This window comes from Pholis gunnellus, assembly GCF_910591455.1.
Source record: "Pholis gunnellus genome assembly, chromosome: 16".
Classification (NCBI taxonomy): Eukaryota; Metazoa; Chordata; class Actinopteri; order Perciformes; family Pholidae; genus Pholis; species Pholis gunnellus.
Window position 1 is genome coordinate 378,774 of NC_136543.1, and position 18,214 is coordinate 396,987.

General features: G+C 41.6%; 1 protein-coding gene across 2 annotated transcripts in view; it reads right to left on the minus strand.

Moving 5' to 3' along the window:
* Window positions 1–6,082: 6,082 nt before the first annotated feature.
* smad10a (SMAD family member 10a) overlaps window positions 6,083–18,214 on the minus strand; it is a 30,487-nt gene continuing 18,355 nt past the window's right edge. For both annotated transcript variants that reach the window (XM_079175469.1, XM_079175468.1), the window contains exons 7-13: window positions 15,299–15,556; window positions 14,481–14,564; window positions 13,835–13,888; window positions 13,407–13,590; window positions 11,490–11,658; window positions 11,132–11,270; window positions 6,083–8,968 (exon numbers count right to left, since the gene is read on the minus strand). In XM_079175469.1, coding sequence (XP_079031595.1) covers window positions 8,757–8,968; window positions 11,132–11,270; window positions 11,490–11,658; window positions 13,407–13,590; window positions 13,835–13,888; window positions 14,481–14,564; window positions 15,299–15,556 — 1,100 coding nt within the window. In that variant the 3' untranslated portion in view covers window positions 6,083–8,756. The remainder of the gene's footprint in view (window positions 8,969–11,131; window positions 11,271–11,489; window positions 11,659–13,406; window positions 13,591–13,834; window positions 13,889–14,480; window positions 14,565–15,298; window positions 15,557–18,214) is intronic.

The following is an 18,214-nucleotide window of genomic DNA, read 5'->3' on the forward strand; positions in this document are numbered from 1 at the left end:
CTTCCCAGTGGCGGTCCGCTCGTGTTTTCCGGTGGATGGTGTGAATCTCATCATGGGGAACGATGTGGCGGAAGGAAAGGTGTTCATTGACCCTGAGACTGATGAGTCACTGGTGGCTTCTGTGCTGTCTGGAGATAGGTCTCTCCCTGTTGGTGAGTCGGGGAATGGCACCTCGAAGGTTCCTACAGGTGGAGCAAAGTCCACTACTGATCCAGCAGTGGACTTGCCATTGACCGGTGAAGCACTCATCAGCGCCCAAGGAAGTGGTCCAGCCTTGGCAAAGTGTTTCGCCGCGGTGGGGGAGGGCACCAGTGGGTGCAGAACGAAGCAGTCTTTTCTTCTAGAGAATGGTGGGTTGCTGCGGAAGTGGGTCGCACGAACAGTTGGATCTGTCTGGGGGATGTTGTCTGTTTGTCTCCTTCTGTGTGTTGTCCTAGGTCTCTGTTGTGGTGATTATGTGACTGAATGTAGGGTGGGGGTTGGTTGTGACCAAACAAGTGTTTGGTTTTATGGGAGGGGGTGTTACGTGTCTTGTGTTTGTGCTCTCCATCTGCTTACCCTCAGTGTCCTCTCGGGTGCCACCTTCTGTCCCGGATGCCAGCTGCAGCACCTGATTGGACGCACCTGCGTTCAATCACGATCAGCAGTGTATAAAAGGAGAGGGGCTCCTGAAGGACAACCCCTTGGGTCAAAACCGCGGCCGTGAAGCTGTGTGGACGCGTGTGGCTGTGGATCAGTGGATCAGTGGATCACCCCTGATACAGCAGTGTGGGCTGTTGTTGGCCGTATAGTGGTCTAGGGTCGCTTTCTTGTTGTAAGGAAGTTGTTTTCATCTACTGCCGTGTAAGCAGTTAACCGTTTTCTTTAATAAACCTTCCTTTGTTAAACGCTCATCAGTTGCTCAGTCTCTCTTTCCCCAGAAAATTAACATCGTTACTCCCCGCACCCCCTAGATGCCAAAAGGGGAACGTAATAGTGGATATTTAATTTTTTATTTTTTTTTTGGGTGGATTTTTTTATTTTTTTTTGCTGGCGGGAATGGGCTTCCATACTTATATGACTACGCAGAAGACACATATTGATGCATTAACTTTGGTCTGTTCAAAAATCATATCTTATCATCATGCAGCAGCACCTGTCTGACAAGGCTCCCTACAATGTGTGTCAGTGGTGGGCCGTCAGGGCCTGCAAAGCCTTCTCTGCTGGCCTAGACAGAATCACAAAGTTCTAGCTATTTTATAATTTAATTATTTTTCATAAATACACTACATGTATTAAAATAATTTTTCCCATTATCTTATTTTCTCATTGCACAGCTACAGTCTTCCTCAGTTGCTCTGCTTCCAGTGCAGCTTGTTTGAAGTAGAGCTTTTATCCAATCAGATTTCACCCTTATGCTGTTTCTAGGTAAAAGAAATCTGCCCGGAGGCCTTCAGAATTACAAGTGAATCCCTTTGCAGTTTAAGTATATGGGGATGATATTGTTGATTGTCATAGTCTTCAACCAATCAGATCTTTAGTTTGACATGTTGGGCGTATTCTTTGACGTGTCCGAGCCTGCTAGCTGGCCTACAAGTACGTCAGCATTAACAAGCGGCTTGATTGGTCAGTGGGCTAGCGTGACTGTTGACTGTGACTGTGAAAACTAGGTAGCAGAACTTTGTAGTAGTAAGAGTTAAAGTTTAACGATATGTAAGACATTACATTTTCAGCATTTTGGCATGTTTGGTGGTAACAATCCCAATATCTGCTGCCTCTGTCGAGTGGACATTTTCATCCCTCAAACGCATTAAAACGTATTCAAGAAATACAACTGGGGAGGCTTGACCAGTAAGGAATTCTTACTGGAATTGAACCGCAACGATGTAACGTTACTGTACAACCGTGGGATTAAACTCTTTGTAATCAAAGAAAGGAGGATGGACTTTGTCTTTAAATGGTGAACAGCAGCTTTGGTAAGTCAACTGCTTTAGTTTTTTTTACATCTGCAGTAGCGTGACTACTGTGTTAATTTTTCTATTGTGTTGTTTTCATGATATGGTTAATATTGTTCCCTCTGATGTGAATAATATTTGAATGGTGTCCTCGAGTGTGTGGCGGAATGCTTGTTTTAGCGCCGCGGGTTTGCTGGAATGTACAGAGGCCTGTTGAATCGTGTTATTTGGGTTTTATGTTATTCTACCTGCTTTGTTGTCATATAAATATATGTGACGGGTTTTTGTGAGTTTGTTCTGGTCATTGTGTTAATTACATTGATTTTGACTATATGCATTGACGTTAATGACGAAGCATCCTGTCATGCTGGCGTCATAATGAGGTTATTCGGCCCAGGTATAAAATACACAGCCCACCACTGATGTGTGTTTGCAGGCCAAACATCGGCACCACCACATTAAAATGATTGCATTTATCCGTCAAAGTGTTTTTTTTATTTTCAACTGTTTCTATTATATTGTGGTTTCATGCTGATACATAGTTTACTGTATTCATACTATCAAACCAAAGATGTGACAACCAATCATATTCATCAACCAATGTGGGAAGCAGTTGGCTTTCACATTTTGTGTGAACTCCATTTAAGAAAACTTGAGACCACAGATTTGAGGAGGAGTTGAGATGAATGCTGTCTTTGAATCCAACTTTGAACCCTGAAGAAAGTACCTTGAGATAAACTGTGAATTATAATTTCCGAGGCGTTTCCTGGATACAATTATTTATTTTGGTTGTAATTATTCTTAAAAAAAAGAGAAAACTTGAAGGTTGGTACACTTCTAATTAAATCATTCCAATTAATTGCTGGTGTATTGAGATGAACATGCAACAATATGGCCCACGTCTTTAGACAAGCTGCTCTCCCTTTAGTATCAAATAAAACGGTACTTTCTAAGAAACTTCCTTGGAAACAATTAGGAAATTGCAGAGCCATAAAATGAAGCTTACAAAAATCCTGAAAATGTAATTCCACAATAGCACTATAATTTCCCACATGTGCAAAAACGTAAATGAAAATCCAATAATCCAATTACAATTTTCATTTTCACATACACTAGGTGTTCTACTGCCATATTCAAATTAAAATAAAATAGCGGTCTGACATTCATTTTTCAAAGTCGTCCCACGATCTACAATTTAGAATATGATATAATAAATATAACTTGATTTTTGATTTTTGATTTTTTCATACAAGCAATATTTTAGTCCAAATGACAATAAAAATGCAATTTTCGAACAATTTGAAAATGAAAACGGCATTTGTCATTTGATTTGCAAAGACATGATCTGCTGTGCAGTGGACAACATTCAAATGTAATAAGCAAAGCAGCACCCTGGTCTATTGCATCTGCCCTTACATGTCACCACGCTCTCGTGTCAAAAGGAAAATGTCAGTCCTCTGATTGATAGCCAGGGCGTCACTTCCTCTTTCACCTAACGACTCGCCATCACCCAGTGACTGCTAAAGTCAGGTTACAGTAGGTAGCCTATGTAGTCCCGCCTACAGAGAATGATTGACGTCCTAACTGAAGACCCGCCTTAATAAGAGGATTGACAGATCGCATTTCCATTTTGGCTTGCATAAAAAAAAATTAAAAATCAGGATATATTGTTTGTATTGCATTTTCATTTTCAAAATGTATAGTGGGGTCCGACTTAAATGACAAAAAGCTTTTTCATTTTCATATGGTCATAGAATGTATAGAAAATGCATATTGGATTATTGCATTTACTCATATAACACCTATGTATGTATGTGGAACGTTAAAATGCTATTGTGGTATTACATTTCCACTTTTAAGTTGACATTATCAGAAGTCTCCTATGGGCTTCCACTGTGAAAAGGCCCCCAGACAACAAAAGAAAGCTGACGAGCTGTCCTGCTAACAAACTGGATGGTACCAACTCAAGTTGAAAAGCAGCAGTGACAGGATGAAGTTGAAGCTTGGCTTTAGTTCTTTAGACATTGGTACATCAATAGAGATGCACAAATAGACGAGAGCAAAGCATTTCTGGACACATCATGGAGGTGATGTGATTGGAGAGAGATGGAGATAAACCTCTGATGATGATGCTAACGATGATGATGATGATGATGATGATGAGTTTGCTCATTATCTGCAAAAGCCTACTTGAACACTTGTACCTCCCTGAATATGTGCAGAAGAGATCAGATACATATGACATCTATTTGGGTTGTCCATGCTAATATTAAAACAGTGCAAAGCGTACTCATTCATATTTTACACTCACAAAAGACTAAGGCAATAAATAATACTACTCAGGTATGATGAGTGCTTTGTCAATAGTTTTTCTATGAACCAGTTTGACACATTGCGATATCTTCAAAGAACTACACAGATACCTGAGGGAGCCACAGAATACCATCAAAAGATTTTGAACAGCGGAAAACTAAATCACAATGTGTAACATCGATCTTCATGTGTAGCAAGACAAACTTGTGTCTGTCTGTCCTTCCAGTGTTGGTGCATCTAAGGTCGATAACAAAAGGCACATATCACAAATATGCATATGGCTGATCTTTGTTAAGCAGCTGAATCAGATGACAAATATCAACAACCATTTTTTCTTGTGTAGCACAGTTGGATTTGTCCAAAGATGGTACCTTTTGACATGAATTACTCTGTACCCTATTATTGGGTCAAATGTGGTGTACACCACATCTCTTTCTACACAGTACACTCGCCTATGTTCTATCAAAGACCCGGTTCACTACAGGCCTGGTTGGTTTCTCTGAACTCTGGTGTGTATCCTCCTTCAATGTGAATCACTGGCCAACTAAAAGCTTGTACACGTTCGATATACAGTGATATGTACGTCCGAGGTGTGCTGGGTTTTGGCTTTAAGATACATTCTTATTTTTTCATGTCTATCTTTATAAAGTATTTATTTTCCATATGTGCTGTAATGTTTATTGATTATCTCTTCTCGTCTGCATACTGGCCGTGATTACTTCCAAACACAAATACTTACTGATGTAAAATACCCACAGTCCATTTTCTGTGCAAAGAGACATTCAAGTTCAGCTGAAGATAATTAGAGGTTTCACCAGAGTTAGACAAATCCATGTATGTGTTGTTCTAAAATCAACTACTAGAACTTAACCCTCCATTACATCCCAGAAAACTCAAAGAGGGAGTTTAGTTTTAATCCAAACACTTACTTTTGAAGACATCCTCTTTTGATTTGACTAACATACAGCTGAAGCCTCAGATTAGCTTGGACTGCATTTTTACACAGAACAAGGACTGTGGACCCCGAACGTTAACCCTACAAAGGTATTATTTCATAGCCAATAATGCGCAGCAGGAATGCTCACAGCAACTCTTCTCTTTTTTATGTATATGAGGCAGCTGAGGATTGGCTGAAAGGGACAGTGTGTAGGATTCGGTGGCCTCTAGCTGTGTGGTTGCAGATTGCAACCAACTGAATACCCCTCCGCTCATTCCTCCCTTTCCTAACATGAGCCGCCGAGTGCAAAACTGGTTTTGTTTGCTTCGCTCAGAGGCCATCCATAATCATACTACTTTATGAGCAACGGAAGTCAAACGGCCACTGGAGTAACCATGGTTTTAAACTGTGCGGCTCACGTCACAGACCTGTCTGAGAACTAGTGTCCTTCAGGTAACATAAAAAGCTTATGTTTGGTTAGTTTATTCTGGGCTATTGAAGAGACTTGGACTCCATGAAGAGGACCCGCCCACTATGTAGACATGGAGGGCTCACTCTAAGCTAAGGAAAACACTACCATTCCTACTTTCAGGTGATTATACACAATGAAAACATAATTATGAATATCATATTCCATTCCTGCTAATAGATCCTCGAAATGCTACACACTGGCCCTTTAAGATAGACTTGAAACATTAAAACTATATTCACTGCTAATGTTCAACAGGAAGGTATCAAATAGTAGATGTGACATGTTCAAATTACTTACAATTCCAGGAACCATATGGCGCCATCTTACCTGGGTCCAGTTTTAAACTTGTTGTAAATGGAACCTGAAACACGCTTCGATTGTCTTTTTATTGTATTTTTCTACCAACACACCAATACTGTTTTTTATTCAAGATACTGAGCGAACGACAACTGTGTCTGTCTAGAATGAACCAAAAAACAAATATCCTGGTAGAAAGTTAATTGTTATAGCTGCAAGAGATCATGACTTCTCATAATTGTGCGTTATTTTTTCAATTTTGTCTGAACTTAATACGTAAGAACTGTCTTTGGTATTGTGAATGGCTAATTTACTACATCACCTTACTCAAGATAACTCACAGACCTTGTTGAGCAGTTCTACTGTCAGTGGATTATCTTGAGAACCGAGTCATGATTTCTGAAAAGAGTCATTGCTGTTCAGAGCACCACAGGCCGACATGGACCAGAGGAGCCGGGGATCAAACCACCGATCCTCTGATTGAAGGACGACCCTGCTCTACCACTGAGCCACAGTCGCCAGTCACTTCCTGTTTTGCCATTTTTTCTGGCCAACTAGGATGAGGTTTGTTTTGATAATGAGACAAGTTGCAGAGTTTTTTTAGGTGATAAACTAAGAGTTTGTGAAAAAGCGAATGCCTTCAGTAGAACTCCTGATGAACTCGTCGTTAAGTCTTTCACTGTCATCACAAGGTAATGTTATGGACTTTAACTTTTCATGATAATGCAGAGAAATCGCAGGAATTTACATTTTTGCAAACTTGACCTAAACCGCTGAAGTACAAAACTCATTTCTCCGACTGGATTACTTTACCTGACCAAGATATGGATTCTTTTTTTATTTGCTTTACTGAAAGGAAAATCGGATAATAAGTGATGTTAATAAATGATGATTAATTGCAGGATTCAAGGTAGCTAATTTGGGTGAACATGTAACGTTAACGTGTGACTCCTCCGCCTCTAAATATGTCGGCTGATGTTTGTCTTGAGATATTATGAAATGGAATTAGAAGCACTTCTCTTTGTAATGAACATGTTATATGTTTACTTTACACTTGATTGGCATGGAGGTGCTTCAATGTTAGTGTAATATTAATAACTTTCTTTTAACGTTAATGTTACTAGATGTTACTTTTGAGCTCCGTTAGCGTAGCTAACATTAAAGCAATGTCTGCTGGCTATAACATATCTGTTTAGCTCACAGATCAACTGGTTGAGAGCTAGCAATCAGCAATAGCTTTGACTTCAAACTGCTGGTGTGTTACTCGGTAGCTGAGTTAGCGAGTTCACTAACTTTTTTGTAGTTTTAGTTGACTCTCCTGGCGTCTGGGACGGGATGCCATCCTCCCTGGTCTCTTTGGTTCTTCTGGTAAAGTCATTTAGTGCTGCACAGCAGACAACCAGAAACAATACCCAGGTAAAATGACTGTTATTCTAATAGTTAAAGACGTAATGCCACATCTACTGTTTTACACACCTACCTCATGTAACTGGAATCATATGATAAGCACTCAACCAATCATATTACTGCTGTTCATGGTTTTAACTCTCTACTCATTCTGCCTTTATTTCAAAATAAGAGCACATTGTTACTTAATATAAATTCATCCGGGATGAACTTATCAATCCTCAAACTTCTTCCAAACAAATTAGTTTGATCAGAATAAATAGCCTTATTTTAGCCTGATAACAGCAATTACAGTGTGAATTGGTTGAGCCACATTTAAAGAAGCCAACCCAGAGTTCAAATAGCCTGCTGGAGTGAAGCCACTGTAAGGGATGATATGCTCAGCGGTCAGACAGGCACTCAGGTTTCTATCTAACTTCTTTCTGCTGTGACATGTAGAGTATAACTAATGTTCCACAGTAACGCGTATCAGTCAACTTGTCAAGTACTGCTACTGCACATCACAGCACGGGACATTATAAACCTCAATAAATACAAAGCTTAGGGAGTGTTGTAGTCAGAATCCTATCAGAGGGCTCCATTGATTGACTTCAGCCTGTCAGTGATGAACAAAGTGTGTGCGCTTTAGGCGTAAAACGAATGTGACTTTGCACTGTAGTTATGAGGTATTTTGGCTTCGGTGATTGACACCAACCATTTGGTTACATACAGGGTAGCACTGTTTCATTACAAAGTACAACAACACTACTTTAAAGCTAAATGTTTTTGGCTTTTTAGCCTTTTGGTACAAAAATAATATAGCTTGAGCTGAGCATAATAAGAGGGCTAAACAGCTATCAATGCTAACAGTTTAGATCAACATACAGTGAAGAGCGCAGCACAAGCACAGAGATGACATAACACGGGTTTTCTTAATCCTCTACATCAGTTCTGTTGTTGAGAAGATGTAAAGAGAACTGTAATGTTGTTTGTGTTCAGTGTGAATTTACTGACAGCATTTCCAGAGGTATGCAGTTCTCTTTCTGTGTTTTTCCCTCCTGGATAACTTTGTATACATCTGTGTGTATATTCCATGAATGAATGTGTAGACACTCCTACTATTAAAGACATCCAAATTGCATATAGAGGAGCTGGATTTCTGAAACTCATCCCTGGATTTCTACAGTGCATACAAATGTCTTCAGGACAGACAAGTTGGTCAGAATCTTTACCTTCAGAGCTCCAACTCCCTTGCGTTTGACTTTAGATTATGGAGTAAAGCATTGGAAAAACCATCAACACCAGGTTTTCCATTGATTTGCTTTGTGTATCAATTAGATAGCATATTTGGCAACATGTGTGTCTGTGTGTGCACATTCATAGAATCCAGATTGGAATTTGAACATGGTCATGGTCCTCAGTTAGCAGGCCCTGGGTCTGCCAATGGCATGGTGTGCAACACCTCATCCAGAAGCTGCAGAGCGCGGTGCAGGTGGACCTCCACCCAGCAGGGCGTGTGTTTGATGCTCTGCCGCGGGTAGTCGGGCCCCCAGCCCTTCACGAAGCTGAGCCGCAGGATACACAGGCGCCTCAGGTCATCCACACCGATCCCCGCTGCTGCAGACAGACCTGTCGGTGAACAAGAGTGACATCACTAAGGATATCTGATTGGTGCTCACTATAAGGGCACTGGTGCACCACACTGCCATTCAGTCATCCCCTGTTAAATCACACTGTGATTGATTGACAACTGATCATTTCTACACTAATAATACAATTAACCTGCCACGTGTTCATTAGATGTGGAACACCGATTACTTACATGATTTCTCTCGTTGCTGTTCATTGGAGGCCTATCTCTTTAATGGTAATACCTTTCTTGTGTATGCATCAATAAGAAGTTACGCTGTGTCTCTGGCATACAGCCTCAACAACCTCCACCAACAAGGCAGAGCAGCGAATCCCAAAGCTGCACGGTGATCCAACACTGTGATCAGAGCTTCGGACTATCACGTCTTTTAGTGAATGAATCAAACTGGAAGTGTAAACGTGAGGGGGACATGGCCACTATAGCAGCAGCACATATTACATATCAGCCATAAGCCCCTTTTTCCACTGGACAAAAAACCACGAACACCCACTAACATCTGGCTCTTGCCTTCAGAGGGAAAGGTTATAATCCACATTCATTTCCGGGACAAATAACTCTGCAGTAGTCACAGGTGTTTATCGGCTCCGGCTCCGATCCTCAGTCATGGGAACATGACACCCTGGTGGACATGCTAACTGTCGGCCCTTTTACGCGATTCTGTGCGATACGCGTTGAAGTGAATACATCATGAATTAAATTAACAGGGATTTGAACAATTCATATTTAATGTACAAAACATACAACTAATATACTCTCCTGAAAGCCAACACACAACACTAATTTCACCTCACTGATCACTGAGGGACAATTCATGAAATAAAACTCATTAAAAACCATGTTGGTAAGTCTTTCCAGAGTTGAAATAAAACTTAATCCACAAAGATAGATGAGAAAAGAAATAGCGATAAGACTCCATTGACAGCAACAATAACGTATTTGCGGCGCATTGTAAAACACATCGAACTAAATGAATCTGGATCAATGACTACCTAAGGCCTACCTAAATATCTGATCCCAACATCAAACTAGTAATAAAGTAAAAGTAATAAATAGTAGGGCTGGATCAAGATCAGTCATTAGATTATAAATAATCAAATAGTTTATGCAACCATCGTCTCTCACCGTGTCTCTGGCCACAGAGCGGTACCGAGAGGTACGCAGCAGTGTGTGTACTGGTAGTTCTGTTAGCTGTTAACCAAACACACCTTCCAAAACATTAGCGGAAGCGAACTGGTTTCTCCACTGGGTCTCTGGGCGCAGAGTAGCGGCTGAGGTGGCACTCAGCTGTGCTATCACCTGTGGCCCCCACCGGCTGGTGGCCTGTTTGGCTTAGTGAGTCAGTAGGCAGTCAATGGCAGAATAAAGCAGAAAATAAAAGGTGATTCACAGAAGTGTGAGTCACCGCAACCACAGCAGCTCCTTGAGAAAGCAGTTCTAACTGGCCACCCGAAATATTATGCAGTCTTCTGCAGTAGAAGCGAGATTAGCCGTGGACAGACACAGACGTACACACTCACTAACGCATGCACACACACACACACACACACACACACACACACACACACACACACACACACACACACACACACACACACACACACACACACACACACACACACACACACACACAAAAGGACTGCATGATTCTCCTGGTGGAGATAAAAAGAAATAACCACCATAAAACTACTACTAACCCTGTTTTCCAGCACAAACACCCCTAGAAAAGCTACTCGTCTACTGGCAGTGGGAAAGTCTTTTTAAGCTGGTTTTCTAACGTTTTAAAAACAGCATATCTGCATTCATTTTTTGTGGACATAGAAATCCCAAAACATACAATGCAGACTTCAAATAAAGAGAAATTATGCAATGTATCCAAAAGCTGATCAAAGCTGCATTGAGCTGCAGAGTGGGCTCAAATACCAACATCTTCAATTATGATATTGTTTTTTACTGATAATGTAACCAGTCTCTCTTCATGGATCAGCTGCTTCTTATTGTGTATTCTGTTCACGCTGTCGTTCCCCTGGGCTGTACCTAACTCGGTACAGAGGATTGTATAATAAATTCCACTTCACCGTACATTTTGCATTTCCACCATGTGTTGTTAAATGTAAAATGATCGTGAAAGTGTTCACACTTACTAACTGCAGGTGCAATGCCTCCGACACTGCCTGGACCGGGAATATTTCCTGCCACGGCGGCTGCCTGTGCAGCGGCTGCAGCCTGAGCCGTCGCTGCCTGCTGCTGCATCTGTCTGTGGCACTGCCGCAGGTCAAACACCTGACCAACACACAACATCCGTTCAGTCTGGAATAACGTTTCAAACAGTTCATTCACTTCCACATTTGCAGCTAAAAAGGGCTCATTTCAAATGGATGTACAACTTATTTATTTGAGTCATGCTACGTAGGAGCTCAATGCTACTCACTGGTGTTCTCAAATCAACAGAATAGTTTAAAAATAGAGGATCTGATTTCTTCGTGTGAGCTGGATTCAGACCTTGATGTAGGCTCCGGGGTAGATCTTGTGCACAGCGTCACCTGGTGCTCGGCCTGCCTCCCTGTCGAGGTAGTAGCTCTGAACAAACACAGCATGGTCGCTCATACAGCGCATCCACACATCGCCCTCCCCACGACACTCCAGCTGCACGCCTTTACCTATGTGCAACCTGAAACACACAGGGAAGAAAAGGATGTGGAACCGCCCTGTATTTCTTGAAAAAATAAATAAAAATAAGACTATTATTATACTTGTCAGTTTCGTCTTTGGTTGACAGTGTAAAGGCAGACTGGAAATGGGGAGAGAGAGAGAGAGAGAGGAGTACGACAGGAAGCAAAGGTCCCACAGCTGGAATCAAACCGCGGACGCTGCAGTTTTAATGTGCTGTAATGAGCTACCAAGGCTCTGGCATTGTCTTTTTGAAAAGAAATGAAACGTTAGAAGACTTTTTTAAAAGCCTGCAGTAGAAGATGACTGCTGTTCTCTCATTCCACCACTGTGGGACCACAACAGAGAAGACCTTTGGCCCAGATGAGCACACGGTTCTTCAGATGTGCTGCTCAGGTTCTTCTTTGTACCCTGTTGTTGCTCACTGCAGTCAAATGAATGTAACATAAAGTACTTTTGCACAACTTATTTTACATTTGTAGTGACTTTACTCAAAAGCTAAAAATGATTTTTTCTTCTATGATCTACTTTACGAAAGAAAAGTAAGCATTGAGAAATGAGCCATTAATGCAGTTGAAGCTCTCTTTTTTCATTGCTCACACAACTACTTTCATGGAAACAACTTTACTTTATTACATGAATGCCTTTGCCACCCACCTTTCTGTTACTTGTTGAGTGGACAAACAGGGCGCAGTGGTTGGAGAGAGATGAGGGAGGCAGTGGGATGCAGCCAGGAGGAGTGTGGCAAATATGGCCGTTAATATTACAGAATTCAGGCTATACAGAACTACGCATATGTTTTAAAACATAGCCATATATTAGCCTACATTTAAACAGCAATACAACTAAAACACAAATGCTATGATGCAAGTTCCAACAACAGCAGCAGGAGAATGAAACCGTCACAAGACATTCAAATGTTAAATCAACATTGAATGCTGCGCAGCTTTGTTTTTTGCATCTAAAGATCAGGCTACACTAATATTATTAGTATTTTACTATTTGGGGAATCAGAATCCAGTGGTGGCTGGAAGAATTGTTTCCGACTTGTGCCATCCAAACCTTTCCAATAACCAGAGCGTTGTGACGTCCAAAAGTCACAATGTATTGAAAAAGAAAGTCTCTGTGAGCGAGGAGCAGGAGTTCTCCGCTGGACACAGGAGCCATGCTAACAGTCTGTCCCAGCTTTGCCCAGTCACAAGAGACTTCCCTCTGTTTGGGAATTCAACCCGCCGTACCCACACAGTGCTGTCCGCACTGCATCTCGTCAAGCATCCGATTAGACTACTTATATTTCCCAACGGACATTTTGGCCGGACAACTACAAGTGATACTGACAAAGAACCAACATATGCCAACGTAAACCCCACATGATGTGTGTGGGATGTCAGAGCAGCTCCAAACACGTCATGCTACCTAATTGGTTTGCCAAAAGTCTGTCGTACTAACACATTGAGAATTAAAACTCAATTCCCAAAGCTTTTGCAGTGTTACTGTATTACATTGCATTAAAGTGTTTATTTTGCTTGTCCCCTGTATTTACAGGCAGGACACACACCATTCCAGCAGCAGAGAGGTGTATTGTCTGTATTCATTATCATGCCATCTCACACTGCAGCCCAATGACAACTTGGGGAGAGAGAGAAGGCTAACAGCGAGTGAGTCAGTAAGAATGAAATAGAGGATGAAAGTGTTCTAAGGTGTTTCATATAAAAGACATGCTACTAAGAATCTATTTAAGAGACGCACCTGGCTCTTTCACTTGCATCTGTGCGGTGGACGTTACTCAGCTGTCCGAGGCAGAAGCGATCGCCTCCTGACGGGTCAACGTAACCGTCCACGGTTACTATGGGGCAGCTGGAGGGCACCTTGAACATCTCACCCACCTGAACGTCCATTTCAAAGTAGGAGATAGAGCACCAAAACTCTGGTCCTGCAATGAAAAGAGAGTGTGTGTGACAAAACTGTGCGTCAAATTTCCGGCCACCTTTTATTATTTTTACAGAAATTAAATATTATTTCTATACCAACTGTCAACGTAGACAATCACAATGTAGACAGGGATGACATATATGATAAACAAGATATGAGGCCTGTGCAGCACCACATTTCTTATAACAGTAGGCAATAGTTGAATGGCATTCTAAAAACCATAGTGACAGTTAGTCATCTCTAACCTGGATGGTTGGACACAGAAGGAGGGAAAGAGGCTGAGCCATGATGCTGAGACCCTGAAAGCAGAGGGAGGAGTACATCAGTCTGAAGCAGAACAACACAAAGCTGCACCCAACTCTCACTGTTCCACGCTGAACCTGAAGGCTGTCACGTGATGGGGTGGCTGTGAAATGAAGTGAAGCCTCTACGTGTAGGACTTGAAAAGTCTCTTCATGGTAGTGTGATATACCTCATGGTACTAATGGGCTGTGTGGGCAGTGTTACTGTAACTCAATAACTCAAGACAATAGCAATATAGTAGGATGAAAGAATGAAAGCAATGCAGTAAAAGAATGCCAGATAATTCCACACGACACAACCTTTACAACATGCAATGTACAGACACAGCGATCCAAATGAAGCTCTCTGTTTGAGCATGTTGACACTTAACATTTCTTATAATCCTTCTCTAGGACAGAGTTACAAATATAGAATGTATTTCTTCAGCCATTGTACAGTATACATAATAAGTTATTTGATGATAACATATAAAGATCAAATAAAAAACATCACATACGTTGTTCAATATAAAAAGCAGAAAGGAGCAGTGGGAGTCAGTGGATGTGAAGTGAACATCATGTGGAATTCTTGTTTTGAAGCATATCTTACAATGGTGGTTTGGATGATGACCACGCCCGTTCTGCTGGGGTCCTATGGGAGTGTAGGAGGCTGTGCTGCTGCCTGTCCAAACCGCTGAATTACAGGGAAGTACAGAATGATCAGTGTGACCATGAAAGATGATTGGTTAAAATATGAAAAAGAATTGTAATTTTGTAACAGGTGCACAACATTACCGAGAATTTGATCTAAAAGGTTTAAAAATGCATTTCCATTTCATCTGGACTATAAATATGTTCATGTCTCTCATACAGCTTGACACATTTACACTATTCAGTTACTTAAGTTTATAAAATGTATTTGCCCAGTGTAGGAGAAATAAAATACATATACTTGCTGCAGCTCTGCAATAAAAGGCTGCTTTCATGAAGATTCATCATAATATTATGATCAGTTCTATTTGACACTGTTTCACTGTGTTGATTTCAGTCTGATTAAAAATGTTTATACTTATATGTGTTATCTATCATTTTCACTATAAATGATTTTGTTATTATCTCAAGTTATCATTATCTAAGATGTATCATATAAGTGTGTTCTTCTTTCAACTCCTTTTTGGACTTTTACATTTATTTATATTGTTTATGATGTTTCTATATTTGCTATGTGTATTCTGTGTTCCTTTGTTTTAGTTTTATACGTATTTGTTACATCTAAATAGATAAATCAAATAAATAAATAACATTATTCTACATTATTAGGCAATTGCTTACGTTTCCCCTGGAAAGCAAAACAAAATATTGGTATTAGAGAATATCCATGTATATATGTTAGTATGTATGCCTGTATTTGTGTATGTGAGAACTCACTGTGGAAGGCAGCCTGGCTCTGAGAGTGTTTATTGCTGCTGTAACCGTTCTGTCCATGCGGGTGAGAAGGAGGTAGGGAGGGTTGTTGTGGGTGGGGGGGCTGTGAGGGTTGCTGGGCAGCCTGTTGCTGAGGAGGGGCCTGGGTTGGGGTCTGGGGTCGTGGTGCCGAGGTCATGACTTGAGCCTGTGGGGAAGCGGTTTGGAGACGGCCGTCACCGTGTCCGCCCTGCAGCGGTAGCATGGAGCCGGAGCCAGAGACTGGAGGGAGGACAGAGGAACTAGTCAGACCTATATTTCTCTGTCTGTCTGTCTGTCTGTCTGTCTGTCTGTCTGTCTGTCTGTCTGTCTGTCTGTCTGTCTGTCTGTCTGTCTGTCTCCGTCTGTCTGTCTGTCTCCGTCTCTCTCTCCGTCTGTCTCCGTCTCTGTCTCTCTGTCTGTCTGCGTGTCTGTGTCTCCGTCTGTCTGTCTGTCTGTCTCCGTCTCTGTCTCTCTCTCTGTCTGTCTGTCTCCATCTGTCTCTCTGTCTGTCTCTCCGTCTGTCTGTCTGTCTCCGTCTCCGTCTGTCTGTCTGTCTCCGTCTGTCTGTCTGTCTCCGTCTCTGTCTGTCTGTCTGTCTGCGTCTGTCTGTATGTCTGTCTCCGTCTCTCTCTCCATCTGTCTGTCTGTCTGTCTGTCTGTCTCCGTATGTCTGTCTGTCTGTCTCTCCATCTGTCTGTCTCCGTCTCTGTCTGTCTGTCTCCGTCTGTCTGTCTGTATGTCTGTCTCCGTCTCTCTCTCCATCTGTCTGTCTGTCTGTCTGTCTGTCTGTCTGTCTGTCTCCGTATGTCTGTCTGTCTGTCTCCATCTCTGTCTGTCTGTCTGTCTCCGTCTGTCTGTCTGTCTCCATATGTCTGTCTGTCTGTCTCCGTCTCTGTCTGTCTGTCTGTCTGTCTGTCTCCGTCTGTCTGTCTCCGTATGTCTCTCTGTCTGTCTGTCTGTCTGTCTGTATGTCTGTCTGTCTGTCTCCGTATGTCTGTCTGTCTCTCCGTCTGTCTGTCTCCGTCTCTGTCTGTCTGTCTCTCCGTCTGTCTGTCTCCGTCTCTGTCTGTCTGTCTCTCCGTCTGTCTGTCTGTCTGTCTGTCTGTCTGTCTGTCTGTCTTTCTCACTCTCTCTATATCTTTCGCTCTCTCTCACTCTCTTTCAATTCAATTCAATTCATTTCAACTAAGCTCTATTGGCATGAATGTTCAGGTTAGATTATTGCAAAACGAAAACTAAATAGATAATAAGATGACAAACACACACTCTTACAGATGTAATCCATCAGAAACATTTACTACAGGGCTTGTACCATCTCTTACGGTCTGATAACAGTCAACATAGTTTGCAGTTAATATGGCAGATTGTTTTTTTCTCACCACATCACTCAACAGTTTCTGAGGACCGGGGAGATGAATAAACTCAGGGTATACAGTATATCATATATGTTCTCAAAGACCATTTCCTTTGAATCCTTATATTTATCACTGTGATTATGCATGGCTGAATGTCTGTGAACTCCAAGTATGTTTTTGCACAATTATGAATGCAGGGCTTTATCATTTTAGGAGGTCCTGGCTGGTTAGTGGCAGTGGTGTATAGTAACGAAGTAGAAATACTTCGTTACTGTACTTAAGTCGTTTTTTTTTTATATCTGTACTTTACTTCACTATTTATATTTCTGTTGACTTTTACTTTTACTTCACTACATTTTGCAAAGAAAACTGATACTTTGACTCCGATACATTTCCCCTGAAACCTTCGTTACTCGCTACAAAATAAAATCTATCTTTAGAAAAAAAATGAATCATGAGACCAACGTCGAGGACTGTGGTGGAACACAGACTGCAAGCAAGCAGGTTTGGTGAATCACTAGCTTGCAAGTTAAATCATTGGTTAATCACGTTAATGCGCAATTGAAAACAAGTACTCTCAAAGCCGCGGTTTTTTGATTCCCAGTGATGCCCAGGATGCTCGCTAGCGAGCGACTACATGAGTAGAATTCCACTCTACGATGACTGATTTCATGATGGAAGCAGAAATGGAAGCACCTGCTACTCCCGCAACAAACGACGGTGGTGATGAAGACCAACACCCGTGGCCATATATTTGCGAGTAATGTTTTCTTATGTTGGAGTGAAAGATTCTTCGTACCGGATGAAGTGCCTCTTATGCTTACCCGAAGCTACTGAAATATTGGCATTCAAAAACTCCCCATCCAACCACAGGAAACACATTGGGGTAAATGAAGATGAATCCCATGAGCCGCAACGTTAATGTTTAGTTATCATAATTATCATAAACCTGTTAAGATATCTAGCAGTGTTTCCCACAGAGTATATCTTTGGCGGGGGAGGAGGGGCGACAGGTGTCTGATCTTCTAATTTAGCTATACATGGTGTATGTTAGGCTAACGTTCGCTAGCTATCGTAAATCAAATTAGTGTAGTAGACAGATCGCTAGCGAGTTAGTGAGCTGAGGAAGTGTTGACAGTTGTGAGATGTTGTTGATTTGAGTCATCATAGCTATAATCATTGCAGCACTAGTTGGCTAACGTTAGCTAACTGAACGTTAGCTAGCCACCACACCATAGGATTGACAGGATCCGCGAGAGCGCTGCATTACGATTTGTAATACTTTAGTATTGATCATGTTTTGATATTTTAGTCATTTGGTGGATGATCAGATCGAGTTATGATGGTAGCAGTCGACAAATTGCAGATTCAGCTTGAGCAAAACCTTTGCCTGTTGTGTTCAAATCAGGCCCATAGTTCATAGTAGATGCAAAAGTATACTTATGTATAATATATGATGTTGAACATTGTTGCTCCTGGATGGATCACAGCCAACCCAATTATTTTCAACACAACTCCTTGTCCTTGGTCATGGTGGCCACAG